General features: G+C 41.2%; 1 protein-coding gene across 1 annotated transcript in view; it reads left to right on the forward strand.

The window, feature by feature from the left end:
- The window catches only part of HS2ST1 (heparan sulfate 2-O-sulfotransferase 1), a 90,615-nt gene that overhangs the window by 20,747 nt on the left and 49,684 nt on the right, over positions 1 to 20,184 (forward strand). Inside the window, exon 2 of the mRNA XM_025216358.1 lies at positions 2,680 to 2,830. Coding sequence (XP_025072143.1) covers positions 2,812 to 2,830 — 19 coding nt within the window. The 5' untranslated portion in view covers positions 2,680 to 2,811. The remainder of the gene's footprint in view (positions 1 to 2,679; positions 2,831 to 20,184) is intronic.

The raw sequence follows: 20,184 nt of genomic DNA on the forward strand, positions 1-20,184 counted from the left end.
CGTGGAACCTGGGTAGCCCTACACAGAAGAGTGCACAGTTGAAGCCAGAGATCTCACTGGCTCGGTCAGCCAGTATTGTGGAGCTGGACTCAGACTTGGGGGGCAGCTGCAGGCTGCTGTTTGAGGACTCTAGAGATTAAAGTTTTATTTTGGGACATCTCAAGAGGTGTAGAAGGAAGATTCAGGTGTTGATTATATGTTACCAAAGTGTTGATGCTTCTTTATCTTTTTTCTGTTCCCTCTCTTTGGCCCACTGGCTTGTGACCCTAACCCCTGTGATTTTCTATATAAAAGTGGGTGCTCCCCCATTTCATGTGCCAGTTTCTGGAGCTGGGGTTGGCACACCTGGAGCCCAAGAAAGATCCTCTTTAGGTTTGGAGAGGGGTGGCCAAGATGATGTCAGGACTACTTTTATAGGAGGCAGAATTAATTCCCCTGAGCAGCTTTTTACTCCACCTTAAGATTTGAAGAGAAAGGTGTAGAGAGGAGTAGGAAAAGGGCAGTTCAGCATCAAGTAACTAAGGGCACCTGTACACACGTGGTGAATCTGTTCCTACGTGCTGTAATTACAGCATGTTGGAGTAGACTTAATTAATCAAGTTTGCTGGAGTGTGGTAATTACCACACTCTAGCAGACTCCAGCATCGTGTTAAATCAGCATCACCATGCTGAAAAATGGTGGTGGAGGCACCTTAACTAAAGCTTGTTAAATGAGCTTTAGTTAATGTGCCCCCCACTGCCATTTTTCAGTGTGGGGATGCTGATAGACGTGACCCTCCGGGCGCTTTGATGAGAGCGGTTGTCGGATTCACGCTCTTTAAAGTGCCCCCATCACGCACTCCCAGAGCATGTCTGTAATTGCCCTCAAAGTTGTAAGACAGAAGGCAGGGCAGGGCAAGTTGCAGCATGAAGGTTGTTGCTGAGGTTGTGTCCGTGATCTAAGAGGTTGTTTTCTGTCTTGGGTTTCATGGTATTTATAAGTCATACCTTCTACCCATTCCTCTACTGGAATATTATGTCTGGGTCGGATGTCCGTAACTCAAGAAAGAAGGTTAAAAATTGGAGAGGAGTCATAGAATGATTTAAATGAATGGAAAACATGTAGCAAGCAAGGGTGAAAATAGCTCAGTCTAGCCTCTTAAGAAGTTTAAGGGCTGAGTTGATTCAGAGTCTGTAAGTGCTTACATGGAGAACAGAAATGTGATATTACAGAGCTCTTTAGCCTTGAAGAGGAAGGCATGACAAGATTCCAAGGCTGGAAGCTGGGTAAACTCAGAATTGAAATAAGATGCTTTTGTTTTTTGAGAGAGAGACACTAATTAATTGAGAGTGAGATTACTTGACCATTGGAGCAACATACTGTGGAACATTCTGCCTCACTGGAAATATTTGAATCAAGTTTCGATATCTCTCTCTCTCTCTCTCTCTTTTTTAACTGCTGTCATTTAAATAGGAATTAATTCATGGAAGTCCTATAGCCCATGATATACCGGAAATCACCCAAGTGGCCATGGAGTTCTCTCCGTCCCTTATCTGTCACTTCATCTGTTTGAGGGAAGCGAGAACCTCCCAACTCTTCTCCTTCCTTTCCTCCCTTATTTTAGTTTTCTCCTTTCCAGGGTCTTACTGGCAGGAAGAGGCTGTTGGGAAATCATTTCATATTCATGCCTGTCAGAGATTTAATTTTTAGAGCTGTTGTTTTCAGAAGCATTTTTTTTTTCAAATTGGTCAGAGAATATCCACAATAGTAACATATTTAGAATAATGACAAAATGAAGTATTCATCTATGCATTGATTTAGATTTGTTTTTGTTAATAATTTGCAAGAACTAAAACTTTTAAATGTAATTGAAACACATTCTAAACATGTATATATCTAATCTTAAAAGGAATTGCCTTCTTTCTGCAGCTTCCCCTCAAGAGAAAATGTCTTACAGGTGGCCAGACACCACCAGAGAATAAGCTTTGCATCTATAGTTTTGAAGTTCAATTTTGGTCAGAAAAGTCAGTCTTTAATCAAGACTCATGCATTGTGTAATAAAGACTTGCTTTCTAAAGAAATTAGCACTATTTTTTAAATGTTTAAAACTGTGAGTTATGCACACACATTGGGTGTATGAAAATGTTGTTTGGTGGTTTTGCAGTTTATTAGCATGGTTTATTTTTAAGTTGTGATTTTTCTTGAATTCAAGTTGACTTCAACATTCGGTTTAGTTTTCAGAGCTACAAGTTGGGGAGGCCAGGAGAGTGGAGTCTGTGCACTGAGCACAGTGAAACTGCAAGAAATACCATCACCACTGAGCCACTTTTCAAAATTTAAGTGTAGATTAAGTTCACATTATAAATGTATTTCCTAAACTTACCTATAGTGTTGTCAGCAGAAAAAAACATCAGGCTTGACAGGTCTATCTTCACTTTGCTGTGTTGATTTTCATGTAGTCCTGAAACCTCTGCCCTTTGACAAGATATCTTCAAACTAAAAAATTCTCTTAGTTATTTAAAACTGCAGAAAACCACAGATTTTTTTAATTCTTCGGGCTTTTCACAAATGCTTCAGGCTTTCCTTTTACTGTTGATGTTTAGACTTCAGAGGAAACACAAAACTTAAATGTAGTCTGTTTTACCATGGATAGTGATATACAATCATAATACTCCTTTTTTTCTTTTCTACTTATGCAGCACTTCTTATCAGAAGATCGCTCTCTTTTACAAACTTTGATTAAATTAACAACATTACTGGGAGACAGCCAAAAATTATAACCACGCCATTTCAGAAAATCTAAATCAAACCATCACCAGCCATGAAGCTTTATGTTGCAGTATATTAAAGGTGGTCTTAAAATGTTGATGATCTCATTGTTCCATCCAGCATTAAGTTTCAGATTTCTATGTATTTATTACTGTAGAAATGTAATTGCATTAATATAATGTCTGACTCCTAATGAATAATTTGAAAAAATGTGGACTGACACATTTTTTTCAGCATGTTATGTTTGCATCTTAATTAACATTTTCTGCTTGGTCATGATCAAAATGGGAATACATTTACATAATGTTAATCAAGCTCTTGTTCTCATCATTTGGAAAAGGGCAGGCCTTAAATTTAATTTTTAGTGTGTACATGTATCTAATATACAAATGTAACAGCTAGTTTAAGCTATAGATTGCTGTACAAACTGTTTGTTTCCAAAATGGTAACAGGAGAGCACAAGAAAGTATGCATTTGAGTGACAAGTCTTACAGTTCTTTACCTGGAAGAGGAATATAGGTGCATTGCTAATCTTGAAACTTGCAAGATGTAAGGATTCTTTTCATGGCTTTATTCAAGCAACTGTTATATTTTCTCCACATGGAACAGTGTTTTTGTGTCTTCTGAAGATTATCCATTTTTTCCACTTTAATAACACAGTACATTATTGATCTATGAGGTAGAAGTCAGAAAACTTCAATTTTGTGTCTCTTTCCTATACTCATTGGAAATAGGAAATGAAAGCATTTAAATTTTAAAGAATCCTGTTAAGTTCAACAACAAAAAATGTCCAAGGCAGGGAGTGTAGCAAACAGAAGAATATTTACGCTATTTATATACAGTTGACTAAGTTCTTGTTTTTAGAAAAAGCTTCAATTGTGTTTTTAAAAAAACCAAACAAAACAAACCTGAAGTGCAGCAACATATAATGAAGATGTTCTTTTATCTGGTGCCTTCTGTCATTGTGTTCTATGTGTTCCCTGATGTCTAGGAAAAATGGAAGCAAACTTTAAGTACAGTTTCCTATCTGCCTGTTCACATATGTCACTTACTGGATTCTTACTGGAGACTGGTTAGGAGACTTATGGGCAGGGTGCACTCGGCTGGGTGGATGGGATGTGCTTTTGAAAGCTCCTGACTGCATTGCATACATTTGTATAAACAGCAAAATGTGCCAGCGATGAGAAAATGGCAATGGCATACTTTTGAACTAAAACACATCAAAGGTGTTTTAGTTCAAAAGTGCACTGCCACCATTTTCCCAGCACTAACGTGCATTTCACCATTTATACAAATGTATGCGATGCAGCACAGGGTATGTCAGCTTACGTGCATAGCAGGCTCGATTAATTGAGTCTGCTCCAACGCATTGGATCTCTGGCATGTCACAGCACGAAAAGGCGTGTATAAATTTCCAAGGATAATAAGGCTGAGTTCTGCTTGATAACACCTTTACATGGAGACTACATGTGCCATATCAGTAAAACAAGCTTGGGAAATGGTGCAAGACACCCCACAATTTAGATGTGTGTTGCCTGCTTCCTGGCTTAATCAAAGAGAGTGTTAGCAAGTGAGCACACCCTGTTATCAGAGCCCCAAGGAAGCCGGCCTTCCCAGAATTATTGGGGGAGCAGGAGAATTTCCAGGTGAGGCTGAAAAGTATCTGTTGTTTTAATGCAATTGAATGGAGGTCTCTTGCCCTGAAATTAGAAATCAAAACTTGTAAAACAGATCTGAGAAGTGAAATACAGGGAAAAGAGAAGATGTGGATTAGAGTGGGGGGCAGGGGCAAGTTGGTGATCAATTGAAAGAATGTAGGGGCAGGTAAATAAAGAGAGAAGGAAGGTCTATGGCAGTAGTTCTCAACCTTTTTTGTACCAAGACCCATTTGTAAACATTAATGGTCAGTCCCAACCCAGTGCCCTTCACTCCCAACCCACTGCCCCCTGGCTCCAGGCCCTACCCCCCAGTGTGTGGGGCAGAGGGACTATGTGGAGGATGGGGAGCCTCAAGCAGCCCCTCACAGGCTGCAAGGGAAAAGTCAAGGTTTCCCACATTTTTCTCCTTTAGAGAAGATTCCATTTTTAAAGTGTATTGATCCATTTTTAGAGTTTGTTCGCAATACTTTAATATATTGCGATCATCTTTTGAGTCGTGACCCACAGGTTGAGAAACGCTGGTCTGGGGAACCTATTAAAACTGAGAAATTAGTGTATGTAACATAATACTGGAAGGAAGGAAGGAAAAAAATGGAGACTAGAGGGTAGTCTATGTAATGGAATAGGATATTGGACAAGGACTTGAAACCTGGCTTCAATACCTCCTTAATGCTACTGATGTTCCTTGTTAACTTTGGGCAGGAAACATTAATCTCCACCTGTCACAGTTACCTATTGTAAAATGGATAACGACTTCAAAGCCACAACTCAAATGTCTCCTTTTCTATGTCTCCTTTGAATACTGTATAGATCTTAACACAGGTATAATAGGCACTTAGTACACCAGTCCACCTTTCCCTGGTCATACTTTTTACAAAAATGATAAGGAGACAGTGTATTTGGCTGACTTGTGCATGCTGCATTAGCAGGCATAACTTTCTCAAGTGTTGACACAGGCTTCTCTTAATTTCTTAATAAATGGTTTTGATTTTTCTTCTCTTTGGGAAATGCTCATAGAAGACCTTTTACACAGAACACATAGCTTAAGTAAGGACTGCAGAAGTAGCAAACATCCCTCAAAGTTCTGTATATGGCTAGTGAATCATATGACTTCACCCATAGTGGCCGGGGACAGAAGTTGCACATAAACCAGTTGAAGCTGGTTTAAACCAGCTGGTTGAACCAGAAGCTGGTTTAAACCTGTAACAGAAGCCAATTTCAAAATGGCTGAAACTGGTTTAAGATAATCCTGGTTGAATGTAGTATCAGACTTAACTGATTTGGGTTAAAACGGTTTATGAAACTTCTGCCCCAAATCCCTTCCTGGTTCAAGTTAAATCAGAGTCCCCCAGCATGCTTTGCAGCCCTGGGCTGGGCTGTGCTGTCTGCTCCAGAGAGCAAGGCTGGCCCTGCCCCTCTGCTGGCACACTGCCCCCCCAGGCAAACCCCAGCTGGGGCCAGGGATGGGGGGGTTAAACTCCCCTTTCCCAGAGTACAGAGCTGCCCTACCCTGCTAAACTTACTGCTGGCTGCAGCTCTGGACTACAAATCTCAGAGGCACCTGGAAGCAGGAAGAGGAAGTGATGAGCAACCCTGAGAGTCCTGCTACTGTAATTTTGGACTGCAAATCCGAAAGACCTTGGGGGCAGCAGGAGGAGGAAGCAAACACATAGCCCAGGCTGGCTACATGCCAGAGAGCCATGCTGTAGCCCCCCCCACTTGCAGCTTCTGGCCTGAGCCACTGCAGGTACTTGCATTTCCTGAAACAAAAGTAAATATTTGTTCACTTCTGTTTCAATTTAATCTCTGCAGTTTATACTAACCTGCAAAGACTGAATCAATTCAGCCTCGGGCTTTTTGACTGTCCGTACTTAGCTAGTCAGTGAGGTATGGTAGGTTTGGGCCTTCTCTGAGTGGAGGCATAGTGTCTTGGGACGTGTGTATACACAAATACACAGGAAGATCACAAATGCTTCTTGGTGCAACTCACTGGGATGTTCCCCAGAGCTAGATACCATTAGCAAAATATGTTAACATTTTTTTTTACCCCTCAGAACTGTTATCTAGAAAATGATGATAGAGGTATAGGTAGAGATATCAGGTGATAGGGGCCACATAGCAGCAGCAGTTTAGTCATTAAGTAAACCTTTTGCTCAGGTGAATGTCAAAAGCATAAAAGGAGTATATGAGCATAGACTGGCATAGAGGCATCCTGCCTGTGCTAACAGTTAGATAGTTGAAGTGAAAGGGACAGGGGAAAGGAGAATGGAAGGAAGGGAGAACACAGAAAGGACTTCAGTGCTTTTAATTTATTGTTAGATTACTTTCTAATGCTTGGGTCTGAGTGAATTGATTAACTTTGTATTGACCTCTGTTGGCTTCTCATAGAATGTCAGAAAAACCACATTAAAATATACAACTACTCACGTAGAAGACTTGCTAAAAGTAAAGCAGTCCACTTCAAAGGAGCAAAATCTTTCTGGATGCTTCACAAATCGTTGTTAGCAGCCCTGAATTTTCAGGGTCTGTGCAATTATATGCTATTCTAATTCCAGTCTGGATCAGGATGTTTCCCAGTATCATTGTGGGCCCAGGTTTTCACATTTTGGGTGTGTGTCCCATTCAGGGAGTCCTTGGTGAGACCAGTGTACAGCTTTGAAATTTAGGGCTGGCCCAGAACATCCAGGATGGTTGATGCCTTTAATTACAAGTATAAAAGCTTTTTTATTTAAAATATTATCAACACTGTAAACAAGGTTGCTGAATATTTAATGGAAAGCTTGACAGTCTTACAGCTATGTTATGTATGATATGTTAGAGTATCATCTAGTCAGTACCATGATAATGTATAAAAGGGAGACCGTTTTGGAGGTATTAGGATAGGCATGTACAAATGTCCTTTATTCCTTTAAGTGGAAGAGAATCTCAGGGGTCACTAATATGCATCTTTTTGTAGTCCCTCAGTCATCTTTAAATTCATTAGCAGAGGAGTCTTATTTTAATTTCACATTCAATGCTGAAATGAGCATGTCATCGGTACTTCTCAAATAATGCATAATAGCTCTATTTCCAATATAATGACTACGAACTCTGTTTTGGAGAGGGGACTGTGTTAGAAGGCTGGTTGCATTTTGATTCATTCATTCAGATATGTATCAATATCTCTTCGGTTTGATTTCGTAACTGGAAAAGATTCCTCTGTGTAAGAGACATTCTGATTTTTTGGTATCATTAGTTATTCCATTGGGTCTGTGCAGTTCAAGGATGAACACATTGATCACTTAGCATAACAAGTTTATTTGCATAAATGTGCTATATCTGTACTGCATAATTACACACCAGCAATACCAACTGAGCATTACATGTCTACAACTTGAAAAATTCCTTTAATTTTAATTTTTTGTGGTTTTTATTTTTCAGTGTCAAAAGTTCACTCTGTTTTATTCTCCTCAAAATGACTGAGTGGGGAGATAATAAGGGGCCTTAGGTATATTTAGTTTGCATGTTAGCTACGAACATGCTTAGTGTATCACTATGTTATGCTGCATAAAAATGCAGGGGGGTTGGCACTCTTTTTAATTGAATTTTTTGTGACGTGCACAGATTGAAAGCTGCATATGGCTAATTTGCATTGGGATACAAATCTCCTACAACAGTGTAGTATAACAAACTGCACAGCTGAAAACAAACAAGTAGAAGTGTAAAGTTTTGTTTCACAATATAGTGCTTATCTCTGTTCCTGAAGTATCCATGAGAGAGCTTTAAAAAAGATGTCCTATTTGATGTCTGTTGACCACCCACATGCAGCCTGTGAGTTTCAGGCGCTACAGGAAGCTCCCATTTTAATTTTTTCAAGCAAAAAGTAAATAACAGTTGAAACTTCCTAGAATTAAAACCTGTGGTGGAAGCATGAATTTGATGCAGAGAAGAATTTGCATAATGTTATCTAGGGCCTTAGTTAAGTACAGCTGCTCTGCTAATCAGCAAAAATGCTGGTACCTGGGTACATTTTTCTGGCCTGTTTTGGCTCCACGTAGCTTTATTGCAGATATCCTTATCTTAAACTAGAGACAAGTTTGGCAGATTTCTCTGATAGGAGGATGCAAAAACTCTCCCTGCATGATGATGTTAGTGCTTTCGCATGTTTGGACTGTTTGTTTGTTTTGTTTAAATGTGAAGAGGAAACTGTTCATGTAATAGCAGCTTGAAAGCAGGCAGGGTGAGGATTTGGGGGAAGCAACATTCAGGAGCTTGAAGGGAGAATTTGAAAACAGTGTTCAGCGATAGGGAAGAGATGGAGGAGAAGAGTTTGTGGAGGCTGAAGTAGATAGTAAGGGGAGGGAGCTGCAGGGTTATGTTGAGATGCCCACATAGAGATAGATGTTAGGGCTGGAAGGGACCTCGGAAGATCATCAAGTCCAGCCCCTGCCTGAGGGGTAGGAAGTCAGCTGGGGTCATAGGTTCCCAGCAAGATAAGCATCCACATTCCTCTTGAAGGTGTTCAATGTAGGTGCTTGAACCACCTCCGATGGCAGGCTATTCCAGACCGGGGGGGGCGCTTGGACAGTAAAGAAATTCTTCCTTATGTCCAGCCTGAAATGGTCTTGCAGTAGTTTATAACCGTTTGACCTCATTATCCCTTGGGGTGGTCTGGTGATCAAACGTTCCCCCAGATACTGGTGGTTACCCCTTCTAAACTTATAGGTGGCCAACAGATCACCCCTGAGCCTGTGCTTTTCCAGGTTAAAGAGCCTCAGGGCGCTCAGCCTGTCATCGTAGGGTCTGTTTTCCTGACCTCTGATCATGCGCGTGGCTCTTCTCTGGACTCTCTTAAGCTTCTCCACATCCTTTTTGAATTGTGGAGCCCAAAACTGGATGCAGTACTCCAGCTGCGGCCTCACCAAGGCCGAGTACAAGGGGAGAACGACGTCCCGGGATTTGCTTGAGAAGCATCTATGGATGCAAGCCAGCATTTTGCTTGCTTTACTAGCCACAGCATCGCATGGAAGGTTCATGTTCATCTTGTGGTCAATGATGACCCCCAAGTCTCTTTCTTCGGTAGTGCTAGCCAGCGTAGCACTGCCGAGCCTATAAGGATGCTGCAGGTTTTTCCTCCCAAGGTGAAGAACCTTGCATTTTTCGGTGTTAATCACCATCAGGTTCTCGTCCACCCATTTGCTGAGCCTGTCCAGGTCAGCCTGGATCGCCCTCCTGTCTTTGGGTCTGGATGCTTAGCCCCAGAGTTTGGTGTCATCAGCTAACTTGGCCAGTCCGCTTCTGACTCCAGTGTCCGCATCATTAATGAAGTGGTTGAACAATATGGGTCCAAGGACAGAGCCTTGAGGAACCCCACTGGTCACAGGGCACCACGATGATTGACTTCCATCAATTACCACCCTCTGGGTCTGACCACGGGGCCAATTTCCCAGGCAGCAGGTCAGGGCGGACCCAAGCCCACAATTGGCCAGTTTTGCCAAGAGGTGATCATGGGATACTTGATCGAAGGCTTTTTTGAAGTCAAGATATATGGCATCAATCTCTTCTCCCTTGTGATGGGTCACTTGGTCATAAAAGAAAATGAGATTGGTCAAGCAAGAACTACCCGTAACAAACCCGTGCTGGCTGTCCCTCAGGATGTTGGCGTTGGCCAGTCCATTAAGAATGGCCTCTTTAATAAATTTTTCTAAGACCTTTCCCAGGATAGAGGTCAGGCTGATGGGCCTGTAGTTTGCCAGATCTACTTTCCTCCTTTTCTTGAAGATAGGCAGCACACTGGCCTTCTTCCAGTCTTCGGGCACTACACCAGAGCGCCAGGAGTTCTCAAAGATCTGTGCCAGGGGCTGGGCGATGATGCTCATCAGCTTCTTTAGTACCCTGGGGTGTAGAGTGTCAGGGCCAGCTGACTTGAAGGTATCCAGCCTCTCAAGGTGTTCCTTCACGAGATCAGCATTGATAGAGGGCAGGGGACCTTTCTCACCCGGACCTCCCTGTCCCGTAGTGGGCCTAGGCGTCCCATGGGACTGATGAAAGACCGACGCAAAGTACCCATTTAATAGGTTGACTTTTTCTTGGGTGTCAGTTGTCCCATTTGGTTTAGCAGGGGTCCATGTGAAATTGGAGGTAAGTAGGGCCCTGGGGGTTGCAGTGCTGCAGCCCTTCCTTTGCACAGAAGTTCTGGTGCCACTAGAGGGGGCCCATTGTTGTGAAGTTACAGAACTGGTTTGAAGAATTGCAGGTCGCTGTGTTAATTGGAATTTGTGTGTTCAGAATAAAGCACTAAGAAGAGGAGGAAAGATCTAACTCATAAGATACTGTATCTTTCCAGGGGTATAGGTTGGAGCCATGTTGGTCTAAGGACATAGGCAGACAAGGTTCTTTGTGTAAAACTGGTATCTTTTATTAGACCAACTCACATAGTTGGAAAAACGATCTTTCTATTTCAGAGAGTCCCATATTTTTTCTTTTTGCATACCCCATTCCAGATTTACTAGCTGCTTGTGTACTCCTACCAGCATATTTTAACTCGTTAAAATGCCTATTATTATTATAATGAAAATTAAATCCACCATTACACAATTTCTCCCATGTGTCCCCCAGAGAGGTCTTCCATATCCCCAAGGGTACGCATATCACAGTTTGGGACATTCTGCTCTGTTTCACTTGATAGCAGGATAATTGAACCCAAGACAAGTAAACACAAATGGCAAGATTCTCAGATGCAGCAGCGGGGGCAAATGTGAAGCTCCCGTGAATTTACCTTCTAGAGGAGGGGAAGTGGAAGATGAATTGCTTCCTTTTTAATTTGGGGATTTGCAAGCTTGGATGGAATTCCCAGCAGCTGCTTGTCTTGCCAGCACAAATACCAGGATAGTGCAACTAGAGGACACATCAATTCTATTTCCTTTTTTGTATATTGCCCTAGCCCTTGTGCTTATTCTCTGGAGAGAACAGTACTTGTATATGCTTATGCTCTTTTTTTCCTAGTCTTTACTAGTGTTTAAGCAAAAGGTAATCTGATTTCTTTTTACAGGAACAGGTGAATTTATAATGAAGAAAACTGGTAGCAGCAATGGGGGGAGTTGTGGTTAAGTCCTTAACAATTTCAGACTGCATACTAGCCTTCTGAGTCTCTCTGGTATTATGTATGAGCTGCAAAATGCTAAAACAAAATCCCATAAGATAAGACCTAATGTTATGTCAGGTCCCCAAATTGAAAAGGATGGTCCTTTTGTATACAGAAAGCTATATAGCAATCTTTCTGTTCTCCCCAAATTCCCTAGGCTTTTCTAGTGAGCATTTGTGCTTATTCTTTGACAAAATAGCTACAGAAAAAAGACTGAGGCAAGTGATTGCATAATGCCGATGGTCAAGAAATGGGATTTTCAGGCCTCTGATTTAATTCACATGAATTAAAGCTTCCTAAAAGCTTTGAAAGCTTCCAGAGCTACTGTTTTTTGATGGATTTAGTAATGTCTCAGTAACTCCAGTGCACCCATTCAGACCTTGAAGGACTTCCCTGCTTTCATGTGGTAGCAATGCAGCTGATTACTAGTTAGAGTATTACAGTGGCCTCTAGGGTTGTTTCCCATTTTTATTTCTTCATTCACTGTGTATTTTCTAATTCAAAGGACAGACAGGCAACTTCTATTTCAGGCTTTTTCTGTTTGGTTGGTTTTTCTTTTCTTTCATATTCCAATCCTAAAGTTTGGTCTAGTGGTAAGTTCCTATGAAGTCCAGAATTCATATTTTCTCTGGGAGTGGTAACAAGATTATTTTGCACAAAATAAACTGAAATCATTGTTCCTTTGGAGGAGATAGTGTTCTACTTTTAGATGATTTTCCTCATTAACTGGATGCAGAGGTGCATAGTAGAATGAGCTTTTGCATGCAAAGTTCTAGAAGTTCCTTGGTGACAAGATTACTAGGGAAAACCTGAAATAGTCAACAGCACCGTGAGGTCAGATTTTTTAAGTGTAGAAACTATTCTTGACCTTCATCAAGATCATCTAGCACTTTTATTTTACTTTATTAAAGGCTAAATGTATATAGCTTAGGTTATGAAAAAATAAACCTTTATGTAGGTAGCACTTCTTGGTGCCTGTGAAGTTCAACAATTCTGTTTGTGAAAGGTGTTACATGGATTAACATTTTGGGGGATGTTTGCCCATGGTTATTTAAATTCAGATGTGTATACTATATTTTAGCTCCCTGAATTCACAGGGTTGGCAAGCTGAGGTAATGAAGATCTGAAGTACTTTAAGATCATTCTGCAGCAAATACTTTAACTGAAAAGTATTGTTGTTTTTAATTTAGAATAATTAAAGCACTGTAATGTTAAACTTTTTGCAGTTCACTAGAAAGACATAGTAATGAGTTGTTTATTATGAATGAAGAGGTAAAAAATAGGTTTGACTCTGTAAAGGTGCTATGCAGCAGACATGAGGTCAGGAACGCGGAGCCTGGACATGACGTCTGTTTGACTCCATTGTGTGAAGTTCGCATGCAGTCCACCCAAGCCACATGCTTCTGGGGAGAGTCGTATATGATGGAGCCAGCAGCCCAGCCCCACTCACTGCTACGTGCAGGCCATGGGGAACAGCAGCAGGACGCAGTGGTGGAGCAGCAAAACCGGCCCAGCCTCACCCCAGCCCCCTCTACCCCCAGCCCCCAACTGGAAAGTTCTGTGGCTTTTTTCCCTCCAGCCCTTTAGCTGTTCCCCAGCCCTCCCTCATATAGAGGGGGGGGGTGGGGGGGGGCCCCGCCACAATGAGCCCACACCATGGAGCCCACACTGGGCTGGGTTGGTTCCATGCCATGCTGTGTGGTCCCCACCATGCAGCTGGGAACCATGTGGTGTTGGAGGGGGTGGGCTGTAGCCAGAGCAGTGGGTAGGCAGGGAGAGCAGTGGCAGTGGGTAGAAAACAGGGGCAGCAATGGTGGGTGGGCATGCAAGAGGGCAAGTAGAGAAGCAGCAGGGGAAGGGCAGCAGTGGCAGTGGGGGAAGTGGCAGCAGGGGGGGGCGAGAGCATGGGGCTGGTGCTGGTGCTGCAAGGCCAGTGGGGACCCAGGATGGGGCAGCAGGAACATGGAGCCTGGGCATGGAGCCTGTCTGGCTCCATCGCATGAAGCTTGCATGCAGTCTGCCCAAGCCATGTGCCTCTGGGGAGAACCATGTGCGATGAAGCCAGCAACCCATCCTGCTCACTGCTACACACAAGCCATGGGGAACAGCGGGGAGCTCTGTGCTGTGGAGCTGGACCAGCTCAGCCCCTCTCCGTGCCACCTTGGCCGAGCCCCATGGCCTGCTTTCCTCATGACCTGCACCATTGGCTTCATTGCGCAGGCCTCAGTGGTGCTGGCCCTGCACACTGCCACCAAGTGTGGCCGAGGGCTAGGATCGGAGCATGGGGGTTGCATGCTATGGGGTTGGGTGGGACTGCCCTTGCTCGCTGCCACCACATGCAGCTCCAGGGACACCCCAACCACATACCCCACGTCCACACCCATCCATACCCCCCACCCTCTCCCACACACCCCACCCACCTCACAGCCCCTTACCCCCCCACACGGTGTACCAAAGTAGGACTTTATTTTGAACTATTATGCAATTGCTTCTAGATAAGCTATGCAAACACTCATAAATCAGAACAAGAATATTTTAAAATAAAATTAAAATAAGTTATAGTAGGTTTTTTGGTTCTTTTAGTATATGATTTGGGTTTTTTTCCCAGTTTCAAGATGGCAGCACCCTCCATCACAAAAGGAGTAGTTCCAGGGCAAAGGGAGGGACTTCCGGTGGCAAAGATCTGGGGTTAGAGGTGGGACATCTGGTCCCAAGATGGCAGTTGGTAGCAGGGCACCTGTCAAGGGGCGGGGCTATCCTTGTGGGCCTCAACAGCTCACCAAAACTTGTTAAGCAGCCCTCTAGCCGAAATATGTGCCTGCCCCTGCACCAGGTCAGACTAGATCTGCAAGGGCAGTGTGGGAAGAAATAACATTGGCAGGGGGATATTTTGGCCTCATAGTTAATTTTACTACTTTCCAATAAAATGCAAGAATCTCAAATTAAAAATCATCCTCTACAGCATATTTTACCAATGTGTGTAGTCCTTAATGCCTTCCATTTTCAATAGAATTTTCATGTTTTGGAAATACTTCAGTATTTTTTAATATTTTTAAAAGCCTGTTAATGTTAAGGCAACTTTCATTTATTTTTATTTCAGTGAATTGTAATTACTCAGAGCCATGGGTGACTTCATAACAAATAACTCAGTTCAAAACAATTAATTGAATATTATATGATAATAAGGTTTTGAGAGGTATGTTTAGTTCCTATCATTTTAAACTCAGTGATTTTAATGTAGCTTTCTTGTCTTGATATCTTGTATCATACTTGAAAATGCTTATGAGATGATTAAAAAAAAGCCCGGAAATAGTCATAATTCCCAATGAATTTAGCCTAGAAGACTGCTTCAAAAGTAGCTCTGTTGACTGTAAGAGTTTTACACTTGCTCTTAAATTGTAGACAGTCTAAGTTAAAGTGTCAATTGTTTGTTAATAGCTTCTGTACTATAGTGCAATAAGAAACTCTTGACTTCCTGTTGTTTCCATTGGGAGTTTTTAGAAGGAACAAAGTCAAGTGAACTTAATAACTTAAAGAAGATAGAAAAAGGGTAATAGATGACTAATTTCCTAGGTCATGATTCAGTAATGTGATCCAGCAGGAGGGAATTCTGAACCTGTATATGAGCCCCATAGATGTGGTTATGTCTGTACTTACTGACTGTGATGCTTTTCCAGCTTGGATTTGATTGAAAGACTGGAACATAAGAAGACTCTTAACCCTTAATTTCAGGCAATATGTTTTTTCATTTAAAACTGTACTTGTGTCAGGTAGCAGCTTGTTTTTAGCCCAGTAACACGTACTCAGGCAGTCTCTAATTTATCACTTTCTGTGTATAAAGCCACAGCTTGTTATACTGTAGTGATTTCCATGCATGCATTACACTAGCATTATTTGAGTATTTTGATTTTGGTTAATTTAAAATGTTGAGAATGTCCCCTCTTACTTTGTGTGCAAAAGTATGTGACAGAAAATCTGTAGCTAAATATCATTTTATGATTTCCATCTGTTCATGTATAATAATGTTTAACAGTGTGGTCCAGATTGCACACTGATAGAAATGCCCAATTATGAGAGAGAGACTTTTAAGTGATCATTGTACATACTAATTATTTTTTTAATGAGGACTTCATTTAATTTCTAAGCAGAGTGAGTGACTAATCCATTTCAGGGACAACTTTCAAACTGCAAAAAATCCAGTCTCTACTAATTAACTAAAATAGTGCTTTATTTCTCTTGCTTCAGCATTAAAGATACAGAGCAGCCTCCTAGTTATAAAAAATATTAAAGCTAAAAGTAATATTTTTTTTGTTAGTTCAGAAGCAAGTGGAAATAGAAACATACAACCACTGATATCTCTTCTCAAGATCCACTTACCTTGTAGGCATCATAAGAGATTATCCAAGTAATGATGACTAGGTTAAAGAGTACCCGGGGGAAGATTTTTAGTTTGGTGTTGCCAGCTCATGACTCTATTGTAAGTCTCACAATATTCAGTGGTGATATTTTAAGTGAAAGCTTGCTTCTGGTAGCAAGGTTCAGTGTTTCTTTAAAGGCTAGAATGGGTGGTTCTGGAAAGATCTCTCTAAGAATTGGGTCGTCTTCTAGTATGGGCTGCAATTGTTTGCGTATTTTCTGTGTAGGTTCTGGGGGAGGGTGGCATGTCATAACTAATGGTGTGCGATTCATAGGGATTTTCTTTTTGTACTGCAGTAAACCTTTTGCGTGCTATCTAGGTGGCTCTTTCAAAATACGATCCATCTCTGTGGAGGAGTGTGCTTGTTGGGTGAAAGCCCTTTTGAGATTTGTGAGGTGGTGTATTCTCCTTGGTGCAAATTAGGTGGTATCGGAGAGCTTGGCTGTAAATTGCAGCTTGTTTAAGGTGATTGCTGGTGCTGTGCAGATATGTATGTTGGTCTGTGGGTTTCCAATATATGGTGGTTTGTATTTTACCATTCTGGATATTGATCATGGTGTCCAAAAAGGAAATGCTGGTGTTAGAGTATATAGTACCTATTGATTTATACAGCCACATGATCACCTGGCCATATCCTGTCTTTCCTTCTCCTTTCCATGTGTTTCTGTTAGATGTCATTGTTGCATTTTTAATTAGATTACTGTATAATGTCTCTGAGACAGAGACAGGATCTTCCTGTGTGTTTATGCAGTACCTACCACAACTAGTCCCTGATCCTTTTGGGGAGCTTTTGACATTGCCAGGGTTTTACCACTAATATAAGCTTTGTCCCAGTGTCCCACAGAAGTATAGTTAGCCTGAACACTTCCATATTTGATTTGCATATGCACAGTTTAATTGGCACTGTCTACCTATATTTTTGCATTAATTAATTTAAAGAGATTCAGTAAAGTACCTTTTTGATAACGTTTCCTGATCTTTGTTTATTTAATCTTAAATTACTTCTCTTTGCATACTGTTTGTTCACAGCCCAACATTGAACATATTCTCAATAGTAAATCTGACAAAAAGACAGATTTATAGTTGTTAAGATTAACACATGATGGCTAAACAAAAGAAGTTCTTGTAGTATCTGCAAGGTGTTTTTCTACACAGCTTTGGTACTTTAAGATGGCTCTCTCTATATGTATGCAGCATGATAGAAAAGGATTTGCTTTGCCCAGGCTTCACTGAGGATTTATGAAGGTTGTAATACTGAGTGAAGCTTAGACAAAGCATGCAGATACCACTACATGCTAAATGAATCTAGTATTCATTTAATATCAGGTCTTCTATAACTGATTTGTTGTGTTCTGAACTGCAGTGAAGAAATGGTGGGGAAAGCATATCAAGTGGATGAAGAATTTACCTAGTAATGGTGCTAGCCAAACATTAAACAGCTTAACTGAATGAATTGGAACAAGAGGAAAAAGCCCAGAAAACTAAACAAGAGGAAGTAAAACAAAGGAGAATTAGTTAATGATTTTTTATTTAAAAAAAAAAAAAAAAAAAGTTGATGGCAAATTTCATTTATGTTTAAGTGCCACAAGTTCATACCTTTTAGTTAGGGCAGATTTCCAGAGAACTACCATTGGCTGTAGTTTCTGTTACCATTGAACTCAGTGATGATCAGAATGCTGAAACTCATTTGAAAATGCTTTTTAGTCATATTCTCAATTTGTAAAGGATTTTTAAAATACAGTTGTATTATATTTTAAATGCACTGGAATGCTGTTTTTTTCACAGTGGACCCAAAATCTCAGAGGATGACCTTATGCTCCCTCTAGTGGTGATCGGACTACAGTACCACACCTAAATACTTGTTGCCACTATATATAATAAACATCTTTTTATACCAGTGTCAGATTCCCTTTTATTGAGATAACCTATGCAGCAGCCAAGAATCAAACATCAGAGCTTGAATTCAATTTTATGTTTAATATAATCTAAAATTTTGCTACGTAAAGTGCTGTAGTTTCATGCAGTCGTAAGCTTGATAGGGAAGATGTCATGGAAAAGAGGGAAGCAGTAACCATTTGAATTCAGAAGACAAAGCTTGTTCATATGTACAGCCCATGTGGGAGCACTAGCTTGTCCTTTTGTAAAATAAAAGACATTGGATTACATCCGCATGTTTGATGAATATGCATTTGAATGAGTTAGTATCTGTGCTGAAAGTAATGATTGTTCTCAAATACTTATATGCACGACAGATGTGCAGAGGCAGCTAGTCTGACTCCCATAGCTCTGTTAGGACTAGACAACCCCATTAAACTTCTGTCAATTACACCATTCCTAGTCAAAGCACAGTCTCATTACATCCTTTCTCTGATGTAAGAAGATACTTTTGTTGTGTTTTGATACCGAATCATTTTTTCCTCCACAACAGCAGTGAAATAACGCTTCCTGCCTTTCCCAAATTGCAGAAGCAATGTTAAAATAAAACTTATTTTCTCTGAAGCAGATGGAAGAATCATAAGTGTTACAAAACCATGGCGCAGGGGTTTAGGTTGTAGCCGTGTTGGTCTAAGGACATAGGCAGACAAGGTTCCTTGGGTGAATTGTACTGAAGAGAACACCCGGGATTGCCACCTCACCAATCTTAAAAAGGCTTTCACCCAGCAAGGACACTTGTCCAGAGAGGTAGATCGCACGTTTGAAAGAGCCACCTGGATACCACGTGAAGAACTGCTGCAGTACAGAAGAAAAACCCCCACAAATCACACACCACTGGTTATGATGCATCACCCCTCCCTTGAACCTGCACGGAAAATTCTCAAAAAATTGCAACCCATACTAGACAGAGACCCTATTCTTAAAAAGATCTTCCCAGAGCCACCCATCCTAGCCTTCAAACAAGCACCGAACCTCGTCAACCTCATCACCAGAAGCAAACTTCCTCAAGCCCAGAACACACCAAAAGGATCCAGACCGTGCCAGGACAAGAAATGCAAAACCTGCCAACACATCACCACCCCTGCTATTACTACACCCCACAACAGAGCCATCAGCATCCCAGGATCTTACAGCTGCACCTCCAGAAATGCAATATACCTCATCCAATGCACCAAATGCCCTGATGGAAAATATGTAGGAGAGACCAAACAACAACTGTGCACCAGAATGAATGCACACTGGAAATCCATCAAAGACAGAAATACCCAATTACCGGTGGGGGCACATTTCTCACAGGAGGGCCACTCTCTCTCCAATCTCTCAGTCCTGATCCTCGAGGGAAACTTACACAGCACTTCCCAGAGACGAGCCTATGAGCTCCATTTCATCAACCTGCTGGATACTAGAGATCATGGACTAAACATAGACATTGGGTTTTTGATACATTATAATCTGCCTGGCAACTGACTCCCCAGCCCAGCCCAGCCCCTGGCTTCTTTACTTTTCATTCCATCCAGGAAGAGCACACACCAACTTCTGAAACCTCCTTAGCCTGATGAAGGGTTTTTGAACCTGAAAGCTTGCTTAATAACTATTCTCCAACTATTTGGGTTGGTCTAATAAAAGATATCAAATTCACCCAAGGAACCTTGTCTGACAAAACCATGGCAACTTTTTAGTTTTATTTTGTTTGTTTGTTTATTTAATAGAAGAGTCCTGAATTCAGGGTCAGTATTTTGAAATACAGACTTCACATATAAATTCCTCTATATAAAAATAATATTAAAATGTTAGTTTACTTTAGGAACATTACCTCTCAAAAAAGGAAAATTATTTTCGATTGTAGGAGAAAAGTGCTTATGTTTTGGTATCTTTTAAGTAGCATCAGATACAGAGCCAAATGAAATGTTCACAGCTCAGTCAACCTCCAGACAAATAGTTTTAACTCCCTAGGCAATATATGAATGATATAGCAAAAACTGTCAAGTGCAGATGCCATCAAAGGGGGAGTTTAGATTCTCTTCCTGGCTATACTAGAGATTTTCTTTGTGACATCAGGCAAGTTGTTTTACCTTTGTGCCTCTTCTATAAACTGATGATAACACAATGTGTAACTTGGGAAGCTCAATTCATAAAATGTTTTTAAATGTTCTGAGATCCTCAGATAAAGTACAGATTAACAATGGAGGTTGTTTTAGGCCTAGATAAGTGGCTTTCAACCTATGGTCCATGGACCCCAGGGGGTCCATAGAATATGTTTAAGTGGTCCATGAAAGATAACTGATCAGTCAAAAGTATGTGA

This window comes from Alligator sinensis, unplaced genomic scaffold, assembly GCF_000455745.1.
Source record: "Alligator sinensis unplaced genomic scaffold, ASM45574v1 scaffold383_1, whole genome shotgun sequence".
In the NCBI taxonomy this organism is placed as follows: Eukaryota; Metazoa; Chordata; order Crocodylia; family Alligatoridae; genus Alligator; species Alligator sinensis.